Source organism: Marmota marmota, unplaced genomic scaffold (assembly GCF_001458135.2).
Source record: "Marmota marmota marmota unplaced genomic scaffold, marMar, whole genome shotgun sequence".
Taxonomy (NCBI): Eukaryota; Metazoa; Chordata; class Mammalia; order Rodentia; family Sciuridae; genus Marmota; species Marmota marmota.
Window position 1 is genome coordinate 3,990,658 of NW_025999905.1, and position 17,074 is coordinate 4,007,731.

The 17,074-nt window shown below is 32.5% G+C and overlaps 2 protein-coding genes across 8 annotated transcripts in view; one reads left to right on the forward strand and one right to left on the reverse strand.

The window, feature by feature from the left end:
• The window catches only part of Lrrn3 (leucine rich repeat neuronal 3), a 36,326-nt gene extending 30,337 nt beyond the window's left edge, over positions 1-5,989 (forward strand). For both annotated transcript variants that reach the window (XM_048799611.1, XM_015498105.2), the window contains one exon: positions 1,211-5,989. In XM_048799611.1, the coding sequence (XP_048655568.1) occupies positions 1,569-3,695 (2,127 nt within the window). In that variant the 5' untranslated portion in view covers positions 1,211-1,568 and the 3' untranslated portion in view covers positions 3,696-5,989. The remainder of the gene's footprint in view (positions 1-1,210) is intronic.
• Positions 1-17,074, reverse strand: part of Immp2l (inner mitochondrial membrane peptidase subunit 2) — an 861,827-nt gene that overhangs the window by 439,522 nt on the left and 405,231 nt on the right. The window lies entirely within an intron of this gene.

The window sequence follows — 17,074 nt, forward strand, 5'->3', positions numbered from 1 at the left end:
CTTTCCCCATCTTCCTCCCTCCCTCTGTTTCCTTTCATCTGGTCTACTGATCTTTCTTCTATTTATTTATATATTTTTTCAATTAGTGAGATTCACTGTGGCTTATTAAGATGTGTACATAAGAAAGTTTGGTTAGCTTCATTCCACTGTTCTTCCTTTTTCCCAACCTCTTCCTCCTCCCTCTTATCTCCTTCCTCTACTCCACTGATCTCTCTTCTATTTTCATGAGAGTCCTCTTCTATTATTTTCTCTCCTAATTTTGGTATACCTACATATGAGAGAAAACATTTGACCCTTGACTTTCTGTGTCTGGCTTAATTCACTTAGCATGATATTTTTCAGTTCCATCAATTTACCTGAAAATGCCATGATTTCATTCTTCTTTATGACTCCATTGTGTACAAATAGCACATTTTTTAATCCATTCATCTCTTGATGGGCTCCTAGATTGGTTCTACATCTTAGCTATTGTGAATGTTTAGCTATTAACATTGATGTGCCTGCATCCTTATTGTATGCTGATTTCAGATCTTATATATACCAAAGAGTAGGATTCTTGGGTCATATGGTATTTCTATTCCTATTATTGTTTTAGGAATTTCCATACTGCTTTCCAGAGTGGTTGTACTAATTTGCAGTCCCACCAACAATGTATGAGTGTATGCTTTTTCTTACATCATGTCTCTTTATGCAAAGGACACTATGGAGAGGGGCATGAATGAAAATGAGAATTCCACCTCAATACCACATTTTCTGTTTCATTTAACAATCATTTTATAATTATGTCTCCAAATACTATCTCCTATGGGCCTAAGAAACCACAGTCTAACTCATGTGATTGTAATAGAACAATATTATTTCCTAAGAAGGACAAAAGAGCCAACATCATTGAAAGATCGTCCTTCCCCCATTATTAAATGGTAGAGGGAATAAAAAATATAATAAATAAAACTTAGGGTATAAACAAGACTTGATATAACAGGAAAATCCTGGAAGAATATTTATTAAATTTAATGATGCTTCAGCCTTCTAAAGATTAAATCTCTGAGCCTATCCGATGTCTAGGCCAAACCTGAGGGTTAGTTATAACAACAATCCAGTCAAAACTTACTGAAGGAACTATTTATATATGAAATAATTAGTTAATGGATATTATGTTTTTTCTTTGTACTAATTATTTTTCTTTTTTTCTTTACTTTATTGTATTTAGCATAATGCTGCTATTCCTGCAAGTACTGACCAAGCATGGGATTTGAATAGTATACTCTTAAATAAATGAATTGCTCAATTTCCTGTGACCATCTATACATACTCCATCTTCAAAAAGTTCATCAATATTATATCATTAAGGAAATAGTGACCTTCTTTTCTCCAATATGTGTGACGTTTTTGGACAAAGCAATTGTGGCACTCACACTTCTTTCCATGAAGAAAAACTCTATAGTTCTATGGAATTCATCATTTGACAAATGCAAGTATTCCCCTTATCAATCAGCTATTATTAAACTTACAAGTAGTGACTGTGGAATCCTTAAGGGCCCATTAAATTTCTGAAGAAGAAAGTTAAGATGAAGGACATGCCACTCCAAATTCATGTGCTACTTGGCCTAGCTATTACTACACTAGTACAAGCTGTAGATAAAAAATTGGATTGCCCACAGTTATGTACATGTGAAATTAGGCCCTGGTTTACACCCAGATCCATTTATATGGAGGCATCTACAGTGGATTGTAATGATATAGGTCTTTTAAGTTTCCCAGCCAGATTGCCTGCTGATACACAGATTCTGCTCCTACAGACTAACAATATTGCAAAAATTGAATATTCCATAGACTTTCCAGTAAACCTTACTGGCCTGGATTTATCTCAAAACAATTTATCTTCAGTCACCAATATTAATGTAAAAAAGATGCAACAGCTCCTTTCTGTGTACCTAGAAGAAAACAAACTTACTGAGCTGCCTGAAAAATGTCTGTCTGGACTGAGTAACTTACAAGAACTCTATATTAATCACAACTTGCTTTCTACAATTTCACCCGGAGCTTTTATTGGCCTACATAATCTTCTTCGACTTCATCTCAATTCAAATAGACTGCAGATGATCAACAGTAAGTGGTTCGATGCTCTTCCAAATCTAGAGATTCTGATGATTGGAGAAAATCCAATCATCAGAATCAAAGACATGAACTTTAAGCCTCTTATCAATCTTCGCAGTCTGGTTATAGCTGGTATAAACCTCACGGAAATACCAGATAATGCCTTGGTTGGACTTGAAAACTTAGAAAGCATATCTTTTTATGACAACAGGCTTATCAAAGTGCCCCATGTTGCTCTTCAAAAAGTTGTAAACCTCAAATTTTTGGATCTAAACAAAAATCCTATTAATAGAATACGAAGAGGTGATTTTAGCAATATGCTACACTTAAAAGAGTTGGGGATAAATAATATGCCTGAGCTGATTTCCATCGACAGTCTTGCTGTGGATAACTTGCCAGATTTAAGAAAAATAGAAGCTACTAACAACCCCAGATTGTCTTACATTCACCCTAATGCATTTTTCAGACTCCCCAAGCTGGAATCACTCATGTTGAACAGCAATGCCCTCAGTGCCCTATACCATGGTACCATTGAGTCTCTGCCAAACCTCAAGGAAATCAGCATACACAGCAATCCAATCAGGTGTGACTGTGTCATCCGTTGGATTAATATGAACAAAACCAACATTCGATTTATGGAGCCAGATGCACTGTTTTGTGTGGACCCACCTGAATTCCAAGGCCAGAATGTTCGACAAGTGCATTTCAGGGATATGATGGAAATTTGCCTGCCTCTTATAGCTCCTGAGAGCTTTCCTTCTAATTTGGATGTAGAAGCTAATAGCTATGTCTCCCTTCACTGTAGAGCAACGGCAGAGCCACAGCCTGAAATCTACTGGATAACACCTTCTGGTCAAAAACTATTACCTAATACTCTGACAGATAAGTTCTATGTTCATTCTGAAGGCACACTAGATATAAGTGGCATAACCCCCAAAGAAGGGGGTCTATATACTTGTATAGCAACTAACCTAGTTGGTGCTGACTTAAAGTCTATTATGATCAAAGTGGATGGTTCTTTTCCCCAAGATAATAATGGATCTTTGAATATCAAAATAAGAGATATTCAGGCCAATTCAGTTCTGGTATCTTGGAAAGCAAGTTCAAAAATTCTCAAATCCAGTGTTAAGTGGACTGCCTTTGTCAAGACTGAAAATTCTCATGCTGCCCAAAGTGCTCGAATACCATCTGATGTCAAGGTATATAATCTTACGCATCTGAACCCATCCACTGAGTACAAAATTTGTATTGATATCCCCACAATATATCAGAAAAACAGAAAACAATGTATAAATGTCACCACAAAAGGTGTGGACCAAGGTCGAAAAGAGTATGAAAAGAGTAACACCACAACGTTTATGGCCTGTCTTGGAGGCCTTCTAGGGATTATTGGTGTAATATGTCTTTTCAGCTGCCTCTCTCAAGAAATAAACTGTGATGATAAACATAGCCATGTAAGGAATTACTTACACAAACCAACCTTTGCATTCAGTGAGCTTTATCCTCCTCTGATAAACCTCTGGGAAGCAGGTAAAGAGAAAAGTACAAACTTAGAAGTGAAAGCAACAGTGATAGGTGTGCCAACAAATATGTCATAAAAATAACCAACTCAACTAACTTCAAAGAAAAGCTCAAAACTCCAGTTGAATTAAAAAACAGGCAGAGAAACCTAACTTTCTACAAAGAAGGTTAAGCTTCACCAATGCTGCTCATGACCAATGGAAACATGTACAAGTTCAGCATTTTAATTAACTGGCTTCAAGGGTACTGTGGCAACCAAATAAATAATTCCATTTTCTAGAACTTTCATGTAACTTTTATGTCTGGACGACAATTAAAGTGGACAAAAACATTTCTGTATTTTTTTTTAAGTATATAAGAGTAGTTGAACTGAGCAATACCTCCTCCTGTGTTGTATTACACATATTAGCCACGAGTTTTTGCAGTGACCAGATAAACTTGAATTGACACGTGGTGTAATAAAAAAGGACAAATTATGTAGAGTAGACACAGTGAGTATGTGGACCTCTTTTATAAGGAAAAATACATTTTGGATTAAAATCAATTGCTTTTGTCTTGTTTTTGTTTCTAAATAAAGAATAATTTCTGGAAAATATCAGTTGATCAGATATCATTTAAATGACCACTTTTTCAAAAGTGTTTTTTTATAATGAAATTTTGAATGTTAAGTATAAGACACTTTATTGGGTTATGTAACTACATTTATATAGTGCACAAAAATGGATTTTAAAAAGCATTTTATCAATATTAAAAGGCAATGATAATATTGTATCTAATACTTTAATTATTGACTGGAACAAATCCTCCAGGAAATTATATATTCTCTTAAAGATTTTTCTTAACACATAGCATTTGAAGTGGATTTAATTATTAGATTTGGATAATGTAAATCTAATACCTCAGTGGCTGAAAGCGTTATTTCAAATTTATTGATAGTAGCTCAGCTTTAGGCTGCTTGCTTTGCAGGAAATATTGCCAAATTTCAGGAGGGCTTATGATATAAATGTAATTTTCAGATCTCTCTGTGATTTTAAACACTTAATAAGCTTCACTGAAAACCAAATAATTCATTATGTTGTAAACATAGCAAGAAAACAATATATCCAAACTTTAAGAGTATGATTTTAGAATTTCACTATGAAATATAATAGATTAGTAGTAAAAGTTTGACAGGTTCAAATTCATAAAATTCTACCTTTTATCAATTTCACCCTAACATAAAAATAGCATAAGTCAGATAGCTGCAGTTTATTAAAAATTTAAGAAAACTTTCAGTAAGAAAAAATTGTGAAATTATTTAGAGTAAAATAAAAACAAAATGCAGTCCTCTAAGTTTATATTTAAAGTACTAAAAACCAGCTTACAAAATTGCAAATCAGTGAAAAGAAGTGTCAAGAACATTGCTAGTTATTTAAAAATCTTTTATAAGTAATGTAAGAATTTTACTTAAAAAAAAAAACCCAACTAAGATCATTGAGGTTTTTAGTCATTTTTACAAACAAAAACCCAGAGTCTTGCAAATTAAACATATTTTTGTACAAAGAAAACAGCCTAAAATACTGTTTCAAAATTTAAGATAATAAGCCATAGTTTTTATAGGCAAATTGCTTATCGTAACAAAGCCACATAGCTTCCATGTCTATTACTGTTGTGTTTGTTCATAATCAAGTGTCTAACTTCTCACAGTAGCTTGATGCTTATTATCAACATGTCATTGCTATGTAAACATTTTCAGCACTGCAATAATATCAATTTATTTATTAATATTGGACATTTCTTTTGTGATAGCATTGATAATTTCAAATTAAATTCTAAACTACTTTTGACAATGTGAAAGGTAATTGTTATAAATTCTTTAAAACAAAAGAACAAACTGTGTTAATTTTAACACAACTAAAATGTGGAACTTACTAATTCAATGTGTTCCCCAAACACAAATTTTACAATCTGATGAATCACTATCACACAGCGGCTGACATTAGAATTTATTAGCAAGACATGCTCATACATCAAGAGAGGTTTCAGTACTGTGGACAGAGATTTTTGGAGCTCAGCTATTTGTCAAAGATATAGGAACTGAAATAGGACCTATTAGGATTCAGGTATTGTATAGGTCAGCAAGAATCTGACCTGGTAACTTGTATATTACTTTTAAGTCTATCTGCATGAAGATCCATCACAAATATATCATATATCTGAGAATGCATTTTGAGTTACATATTTCCTTTGAAACTTATGAAAAGCCTTAAGAAGAGACATCTAGTAGTGAGTACTGAAATTAAGTATTTGTGTTACAACCAAATAAATACAGATGCTCAAAGCAAATCATGATCCTATTTATTGACTTTATTTTAATCTAAAATACAGTAAGGAAAAAAGGTATTTGCTTTAATGTTGACATGATATTTCATACTACCAAAGTTATGTCCTTCAACTTCACATAAAATTAACTAGCACTTGTCAAATTTCTCAAAGCATATAACTTATAATTGTGTTTCACCAGGCAAATGAACCTGTTGCAACAGAGAAGTTTACCTATTACAATCTACACTCTAAAGTTTATACTCTATGAATGCCAATCCATTGGTTTACCTTGAATGGAGGAAAGCAAAAAATGATTTAAAAAGAATTACATATTTTCTAATTCATACTACAAAAATCAAAATTTTCTGAAATAAGCATGCCCAGTTCAATGCAAACATAGTTATGTGCTGCATAACAAAGTTCTAATCATCAATAGTAGGTTTATATGAAAGTGGCCTCAAAAGATTGTAAAGAAGCTGAAAATTTCCTATTGCCTACTGATCTCTTGGCTCTCCTAACATCACATCACAAAGCATCATTTATTTGATAATGGTGATATAAACAAATTTAATACACTTTCAGGTGTATAAAAGTAAAGCATATGCAATTATGTATAATATATAATACTTGATAATTAGTGACTAAGTTGCTGGTTTACATATTATATTATACTTTCATCATTATTGTAGAGTGTGCTCCTTCAGCTTATTTTTTAAAAATTGCACTATTAAACACTATGCCATGTTATGCTGGCAATACCCTCATATGTCTCATGTTGATTATGCCTCTTGATTACATCAAGAAGCCACTTGACTGATTCACTATACCATCTAGGTTTGAATAAGTACACTTTATTATGTTCACACAGTGACAAAATAAACTGACCACACATTTATCAGAATGTAACTCATCATTAATCAGTGTGCCATTGTATATAAAAAACTGTGGAAAAAATATGAAACTGTCAGCAAAGTCAACCAGTAGCATGACATTATTTTTCAAAGGAAGAAATGAAATAGATTTTTGGTAACGTGTATCAGTCTTTTGATACCTATTTCAGTTCTTAAATTTTTATTCTATTTAAACAAAAAGTTTTTAGTCACAAATATCTATAGATAAGCATAAGCTGAAACTGATAACTACTTAGCTTATTCATTTATCTTTTGTTTATTTTCAGAAAATGTCTATTATATGGCTATGATTACTGGGGAAAAAAGCCACAAACAACACAAATTCCTTGTTGTCTAGGGATTAATATTCTACAGACTTATATTCTCATTTATTTTCTCAATGTTTTCAAAAATATGTATTGACTCTAATAATCAGTTAAAATCATATGGAGGAAAATTCAACTCAAAATTTAATGAGATGAAAATACTCTGAAAATTACGATATTTTTCTTGGTCAAAAATGTAATATGTTGATATAGGAACATGGTTTAAATTTAGTATTGATTTTATTCACTATATCTATTAAAACTAGAGCTAATACTCTCCTTGATTAAATCAAGAAGCCTATCTACATCTCATAAATTATTTCTAGGCATATAAGCATGGATAACTGTTATATTTTCCCTATTTTAAACTCATAGAGTTTGGTCAACCAAGAAAATGAAAGTTATATTCAAGAAGTTAATCTAGCAATGACAAAGCATTTATATATTTTACAAGGAGAATCATTTTACACTATCAATACTAATGGTTAAAAAAATCTTCCAATAACTGTAAAGGAAAACCTTCAAGTTTCATACAGTAGCCTGTTAGATAAAGCCATTTAGAATTAATATGTCAGACCCTTACAATGCAAACAATTAAAACAATAAAGTTGAAAAATAGGTATTTGCCAAAGAATGGGACAATTTTGATAAAATGTCTCTAAAAGCTATCACAAATATCAGGAAAAAAATCTAACTGTATATATCATAATTACAGAAACTTGGTCTTCATCCCAATGTTGACTTTCAGGAGGTCACTGAATAAAGTATAGAAATTAAATTCTGAGATACGATTCCTTGATCCAATATCTTTTTTTTAATTTTCCAAGGTAAAGTACTGCAAATAAGTAAAAGTTTCTGTGAACAATATGGCTTCCACACATATGTTTGCTGTACCTAGGATTACAAATGATTGTGTTGGGATAGTTAGAAAAAAGACTACAATGATCTTTTCTCTCATCCCTGCTTCTAAGCCCCACTTCTATAATATCACTGTGTCCTAATACATTGTTAACTAGATCATTGCTTGAGAGAACTACAGCATTTTGCTGGCCGGAAACAGTCAAACCCAGAATCAAATGCTACAAACAGTATCATAGAATTCTGGAATAAAGAAAATAATTGACTCCAATGTCAACAAAATAGGAGCTTTTTTGGTATGTTTATTTGAAAATGAAAGAGTATTTTAAGGGTAACTATGTCCTAAATTTATCTTATTCTTCTGAAGTAAGGAAAACATTAAAAAAATTATCATTTTTGTACAATAGGGCAAAAACCAGAATTAATGCTAATAAGTATAAATAATATATTCAGTCCTGAGAAGAATTGTTAAAGAGAATTTTAAAGAAGAATATTCCAGCAAAATATAAATTATTTCTAAAATCTAGCCAAATTATTTCACTAATCATGTATGCAGAAGTGCCCATGAATTGAGGAGTAAGCATCAAATTATTTTCAACTGAGAATATACATTATGAAATAAACACAATTCCTTTTTATTCTTACAGAAGAGACAAGCCCATAGAGCTTGTCTATTTACCTATTCTAATTCACTTTACTTATACCTGAGAGGAATCTTACTTGTCTTTGAAATAAGCCATGTGGTATACAGCAACTACGGAACTGAATACCTCATAAGAATCAATAGGACTTTTTCCTAAGAGCAAACGGAGGTCTTCAAGTAAGTAATAAATTCAGAACAAATATCATGTATGATTTCAAATTTATTGTGGAGTGACCCAGAGTAACAAAGCACAGCAAAAAGAATTGTGGTTGACCTTAGTAGAGGAATGAAATATAATATATTTGGAGACATCATAGTACTTTGTGTGTTTATATTTACCTTTTCTAATTCTAATATATCTTCAAGAAACTAATAGCATTATGTGACCATTGTAAGGAAAATCCAGTTTCTCATTAAAACATATGGTTCAGTGTCTGAAGTTATTGATTCAAAATCCAATTGTGATATCCATTTGTAATGTTTACCAACCTCTAGAACAAATAATGGAGTAAGCTCAGGTCATAAATTGACCTTCCTAATCTTCACATTGAGAGAAGAAGAGTGTAATAAAATGACCTCCCTGTTATCTGTGGTACCAGACTCAAGGCTGGTAAAGATAGAAACAGTTCTTAAACTATCAGAGATGCCATTAATAAAGCAATATAGCCAAATACAGCAAAATAGTTCTTCAAAAGAACACTATAAAAAGCTGAAATTCATTATGAGGACTGGGATTAAGGTCAGACACCTCTGGTAAACACCCCTTTAATCAATGATTGCAGGAAAGAATAAGCTCTTCTGTAAAGAATAAAATTCCTGTTTCCAAAATACCTTAAAAATGCTTGGTTTCTTGACTGTTCTGCAGTGAGATAATCAATAAACCAACATTCTAATATATAAACTTTACATTAAATCACTTATTTTATCAGGGTTTTCAAATATATTTACCTATGAAATATATGAATTTATATAATAGCATAATGTTATCAAGCCCATTTAAACCCTGAGTGTAAAGGGAATTCCTTCTAATCATGGTAATGATATAGAAGATGTATAAAAATAGTAGGAAACAAAAAATTCATATTAACAAATATTTTGTCCATACAAATCAACAGAAATTCAGTAGAAAAAAATGAATTACATAAAATACAATCTTGAGCGATATGAAGAATCAGATTTTCCCTCCAATGGATTATGTGTACCTCAATCCAGGCTCAGTCCTGAAGTGACAATGATATGTTTGAGACATTTTCCAGGCACATAAAAGGCATAGAATTTAGCAAATACATTATTAACATACCATATTTAAATAAATATGCATTCATATTTACTTGAGTAGCAAGAGTAAAAACCGGAAAAGAAGAAAGAAAAAAAACAAAGGAAGGAGGGAAAAAAGAAAACATTTACTAAACACTGAATTCATGCCAGGCTAACAGTTTGCAGTGGTCTTAGGAAATCCATTCCTGGTTTTAAAAGAAAAGGATATGAGAAAAATGAGCATTTCCCATCTTGTGTCAGTAAAGCTGATAGACAAGTTTGTACACACTCCCTCTCTTTCTCCTCTCCACCACCCACACTCTCCACAAACACACATTGAATTGATTTACATACAAATATACAAATGTATATGTTTGCATACGCAACTATAATTCAATTTATTCAATCCTCATAAAATCCTCAAGTTCAGCATTAATATCTTACTTTATATCCCATTTTATATGTTAGTTTCAGTGAAGTTAAATGTTTTTCCCCAAAATAACAATAATGTAGAGTGGAAAAAAACAAAAATGCAACACAATTAGAAATATTAACACTCAGATACTTTACAAGTATGTTACAACCCTTAAAAAGAATTAAGAGGTGATTTGGGAGTTGATGAACAACCCACCAATTACTAGATTCATTAACTATTCCTATTATCGTCTAAATGTCCTAATATTCCTATCTCAGTTTTTCATCAGGAATTAGGGGTAAAAGGCTCCTTTGTCAACATCTAGTTACTACTTGCCAAAGACAAAGAACACTAGTATATCCCTCAAAAAAGTTTATTAAGAAAAAATCTTAAGCATATTATTATAAATAAAATGTATTAAATAAGCATTTTCACCTATAAGGTGCAAGGCTAGAGACTTTAAAAATAATTTTTTAAAAATGTTATTTCCATACATCCACTCCACAGTTCCAATCTAAAAAGACCTTCATTCTCAGTTCATTTAGAGAAAATTACAGGATGAAGAAAAATCTGCTAAACCTGTTAACATGCTCATGTTACATTCATCATTCATAAAAACCTGATCTTAGAAAGTACATCCAACATAAAGAGGCTGAAGAAACAAAAGCTTCCTTTGAACCTATTGCCATCATCCCCATTCTTGTGAATTGTGGAACTTCAGACATGGGAAACCCAGAACACTACCCTTAATACCAACAGCTTAATGTCAGAAGTTAGCATACTTTGATGTTTTTCGCTTTGCTTGCTGACTTATAATCTATTGCAAACCTTGGATTTATACAATTATATATGGAAGTTCTAAAGAAAAAAAGTTAATATAGTTTAGATGACATAAATTGGTTAGCAAAAATAACTAAATAAAAACACACTCAAACAGATCCACGTAATCAAAATCTACAAGTGCCCATATAGGAAGCTGGTCATCCAGACTTTACAGCAGAAGAAACAAAGAGGTTCATTAACAACACAAACACTTTAATAGGTCAAGGAGATTCTATGGTATTAAACTGGCATGCAGAAATAATTTTATGTGTAAAGAAGTTCCTCGGTATTCAACAAATATTTTTACTTGCAAATATTTGAAAGTAACTGTATTGAGCAATGTTCTCATCCTCAGTTATATGCTCCCACTTTAGTGTTTGCTGCTGTTTTGTTTAATCAATAATTTGGGTGGTAAATTCCTTCCAAAAGATGAGATTTAGAACTAGTAGCAGCAGACAATGTTTGTAAGCAGAGACACAGAGTGACTCAGGTTATACACACATGCCTTTTGTTCATTCACTTTCAATTTATTGAGAAGATACTTTGTGCTAATATTAACTACTATTTAACATTAACTGTGATAGAACAAATCCTCTGACATCACAAAACACATAATGAAAAGATGAATAGTAACAAGTAGATGTGGCAATTTCAATATAAAATGAAAAACTATGAAAAGCACAGAAATATCTTATATATAGAGAACAGAAAGGGCCTGGAAAGACTACTAACTCACAACTAGGACAATCCTTACATAGTCTTTCAATTAGAGAGTAAAGAAATATTGGGAGTAGATCAGGAATGGAATGGATATGACACTAGGCTTCAGAATTTTAATAGCATCAGAGTATGCACAACTGGGAGAAAGAGCAGTAACTGGCTTGAGAATGAAAAAGAGGGAGAATGGTTAAAAGACACCTTTTAAAGGTAACTTTATTTTATAGTGACCCTAGTGGAAACTACTATACCAGTGGAAAAATAACTGCTGAATTTAAAACACCATGACTAATATATAAGGGTAAAATCTTTGCCACATTTCAATCTCTCTCTTCAGTAGTACAGCACCTGCTTCCCCATCTAATCCATAGTCTTCCATAGTTGGCATGAAGAAGTGAAAAATAAAAAGGAAATAGACATAGGCATACTCTGTAATTGACTTTTTTAGGTCTTCTGTAATATGAAATCACATAAACACAGACACACACTCAAGACCCTCAAAGCACATACTTAGAGACACATACCAGTATCTGCATGATATACTAATCTCAGGTATTTAAAAAATACATCTTCTATGAAATATACAGTGGGCCAAAGTGTCACTCTACCTCTTTATGTCTCTCCAAAGGGCAATAAATGAAAGCAATCCTAGACATTCTGGATAGTTTTAAATATAAAAAATCAAATATAAAATTATGGCCTATCTCTTTGTATTTAAGACTGACCTAGTTCTATTCCTACTGTCAATTGTATTTTTCTTTCAGATATTTCACAAATATGTTTCATGGAATTTAATAAGCACACACGTATTAAAAATAGAGAAAACTTACTGCATCTCACTTCTTTGAACTGTGTTATGGTTTGGATTTGAGGTATCCCCCAAAAGCTCATATGAGAGACAATATAAGAAGGTTTAGAGGAGAAATGACTGGTTTATGAGAGCTTTAGGCAGATCAGTGAATTAATCCCCTGATGGAATTCACTGAGAGTAACTGAAGACTGAAGTGTGGCTGGAGTAGGCTGGTACCTGGGGGCGTGCCTTCCAAGGGAAGTCTCCCTCTCTGTGCTTTCTGGTCATCATGTGAGCTGCTTCCTTCTTCCACACTCTGTGGCCATGATGTTCTGCCTTATCTTGAGCCCCAGGGAATGGAGATGGCTGTCTATGGACTGAGACCTCTGAAGCCACAAGGCCCTAAATAAACTTTCCCTCGCCTAAAATTGTTCTGGTCAGGTCTTTTAGTCACAGGAGCTAAAAAGCTGACTAATAATAAACAGACTGTTTTGTATAATATCAGACATACTTCTAACTAACTGGATTTCACATATATCACTTTCTTCAGGTAATATAAATTTTTTTGTCTATTATTTACCCAATTGGTACCTTGAACTACAAGCAACTTAAAACAGGAAAGAATATTTGAAGAAGTACTGACCCTCATAAACTGAACACTCAGAATAGATTTTCTACAGTTTTATACTACTGTGCTCTCTTAAGAAAAGTTTGAGGGGCTAGGGATGTGGCTCAAGCGGTAGCATGCTCGCCTGGCATGCATGCGGCCCGGGTTTGATCCTCAGCACCACATACAAACAAAGATGATGTGTCCGCCAAGAACTGAAAAAAATAAATAAATATTAAAATTCTTTCTCTCTCTCTCTCTCTCTAAAAAAAAAGTTTGAAGACTGTCTAATGTAAGGTCTAATATGGATTACTAGAGTAAGAAAGTATATTATATCACATCAATTTAAGGCTTAAATATGACAAGATATTTTTCAAACATAAACTTATCTCTTCTATAAAAGAAATCAAACCTTTGAAGACACTTTTGCTATTACATTTTTTCAAGTGTTTTGAAGAACTATGATAGGAGGAGTATTAAAATAGTTTTTTTTTGTTGTTGTTTTAGTTCTTCAATAATGTTTTGTGGGGCACTTTTTTTGAGAATTTTCACTTTAAACCAAAGGAGAAAAATGACAAATAGAAAATAAATTGGGTAAAAGCACATCCATCTATCTATCCATGATATTTAAACACCGGTGTCTGAGTACACCCAGAAAAACTTTATTACCCCGGATACTAACTCCCTAATTTAGTGGTAAGTATTCCAACTGATCATGGCAGAGGTTATCTGTTCCATCTTATTATTGTATAGATAATGTAAAAGGATCAGATTTCCTTTTAGACAAAATATTTACTAAATGAATATAACAACAGAATGGTTTTTATTTTGTTAATAAGAGGAAGTCTGACCTGACACCAGTCTGTATTACTCAGATCAACTTTTTCTCAGTGTGAATACTCTAAGAATCAGGTAGAATATTTAAGTAAACTTAGCACAAACTGTGATCTTATTCCTTAAAGAAAAAACAAAAACCAAAAAACCTTCTAGTTCTACTGAACATATAAAACACCAGAATATCTATAAGACTAATGGCCCTTGATTTTGAAAACAAAATTAAAATCTTAAAATTATAAAGACATCATAAAATTCTATTGGTTACACATCTGTAAAGACCTTTTTAAAACATAAGATATTCTCATTATACATCATATCTGGCATTTGATTATATGATCCATACCTATTACCTACTTTATGAAGTCAAAAAAATGTTGCTAACCCACCATGATTAATTATGGCCATGCAAAATGAGACAGAATATAAAGTTATTGTCAGATAAACTCACAAGCCCATTGAGTATTTCCACTCCTCCAAAGTGAACACTGTCAACAGCTGTCATTACCTTTCTCAGCGGGGATGATCCTAGCAATAAGATTTCACTGAATTGGGAAGAACGAAACTTGTGATCCTTAAATACTCTATCTACACAAAGGATTATTATTATTATTATTATTATTATTATTATTATTATTATATCTTTTTCAGAATTCTTTTTGACTTAAAATCTCTTAATTATCAACATAAAGTCATATTATCCTTTAAAAATATATTATTTTAAAATATGAAGGGACCCAGGAACAGTGGCCCATGCCTAGAATCCTAGTAACTCAAAGGGCTGAAGCAGAAGGATCTGAATTCAAGAACAGCCTCCACAATTTAGTGAGGCCCTAAGCAAATTAGCAAGACTCCCCCTCTCAAAATTAAAAATAAAAAGAACTGGGGGTGTAATTCAGTGGTAAAGCACCCTGGGTTCAATCTCTGGTACCAAAATTAAAATAAATAATAATAATAATAATTATTATTATTAATTTGTACCAGGGATTGAATCTGGGGCACTTAACTACTGAGGCCCAGCCCTTTTTGTAAATATATATATTTAGAGACAGGGTCTTGCTGAGGTGCTTAGGGCTTCACTAAGTTGCTGAGGCTGGCTTCAAACTTGAAATCCTCCTGCCTCAGCCTCCTGAGCCCCTGGGATTTCAGACGTGTGCCACTGCACCTGGCAAGAAATAATTTTGATATTATTGTAATGTTACTGTAAAAGTAACATTTGATTATTACACAAAATTAAGTACAGAGAAGAGAGTCTCAATATTCATCCCCTACAACCTTTATAAAAGTCAGCCATTCTTCATTGGACAAAATTTATGATATTGTCTCTGCCTCCACTATTTTCACCCTTAATCCAGTCCAAAACTGTCCACACTTTAAAAGTGGCATTTAAACCTTAAACTCTTAGAATGAAAGAGATTCCAGTGTTCATCCTGTCATTCTTCCACCCACTACCCAGTGACTTGACTGGCAGATGGTACTACTCTCTACTTGATGGGTCTTTTAGATGTCAACCTGTTACATTTTTGAAAGGCTCTAGGAAAAACTAATTTTTCTGTCTCATGTTAGTCTGAGTATTTGTTTCTTCCTAATGCTTATTAATTTTATTGTCAAGGGGCAAAAAATGAATGAATATGATTTATATACATAGGGCATTTCTTCAAGTCACTGATTATGCTAGATTGTAACTAATTTTTCTTTATTCCACTCTGAAGAAACCCATGCCCTTAAGCTTATCATGGCAGTCTTTGTGGACATGATCCAAGTCACTAAAGGTTTTCTTAAAATGTAGCACCAGAAACTGAATGCAATATTCCAGGTGTACTTTTCTCTAATCTCTTTATTGAGTTGGAGGCTAGCCTTAGCCAAATTTGTGCAACATTTTCAAATGAAAGCATAGCCAACTCTAGACAGACAACAGTAATCATACCTGACACCAAATTCATGGTTAACATCCTCAATATCATCATCATAGTTAATGCTGAGCACTAGAATACATGCTCATTTAACTCCTTAAATTCTATCAATAACCACATTTTGCATTTTAGATGAGAATGCAGAAATCTGGAATATCAATTATGGATACACAGTCCTTGTCAAGTTGGAATGCTGCAAAGGTATGGTAGGTCAGTTCAATTTCTAGTAGCGACAGGGTGTAATGGAACAGTGATAGACTTCCTCTACCTTCATTCTTTGATAGCATTTATAGTGGTATAACAAAAAAAATTAAAATTATTCTTTAAGAAAGACTTATTCTATATTCAATTTGTACCAATTAGCATATTGGACAAACCATTTAGGTGCCTTATAAAGATGGTCTTTGCTCTTTGAAGTAAAGAATTTTTTAGTCACTGTGTATTTAGTCACTGATGTTTCCTTTCACCATTTCCTATTTATGGCAAAAAAAAAAATATGGTGAGCCAGAATTACAATTTTCCATCATGCAAAACAAACTTACACAAAACACTGAATATTGTTTCATATACTTAATACGATCATTTTTTTTTTCTATTTCACACTTTCAGACCACATTGCTCAAAGTAAGAAAAGGCAAATCTAATCATGCTTGATAAACCAAGAAGCTGAGCAAATGATAGGAAAAAATAATTTGATTTGAGGGGTAAAGATATTAAATTACCAGCTCAATACTCTGAATGATAAAAAAAAATACAGAGTCAAAAACAGTTCAGTTTCTTAAAACCAAGGGTATTTCAACAGCTTTACCAAAGACCAGCAATAGTGTTAAATTTTTATGAGGATTTTAATATGAATGAGTTAAGAAATTATACTTGAAAAAACCTCACTCAGTTGGAATACAGATGGATTCCCTACACCTTTGTAAAAATCTACCTTAAAATACAAAATGTATTCCATTCACTCTTTTCAATATATTTAGTGAATGTAGATAATGTCATATTGCCTAGAGTAATTGTGATGCTTTTGTTCTGCTGGAAGAAACAAGATCCCCTTTAGCTAAAGGTTTTCTTCTGCTTTTG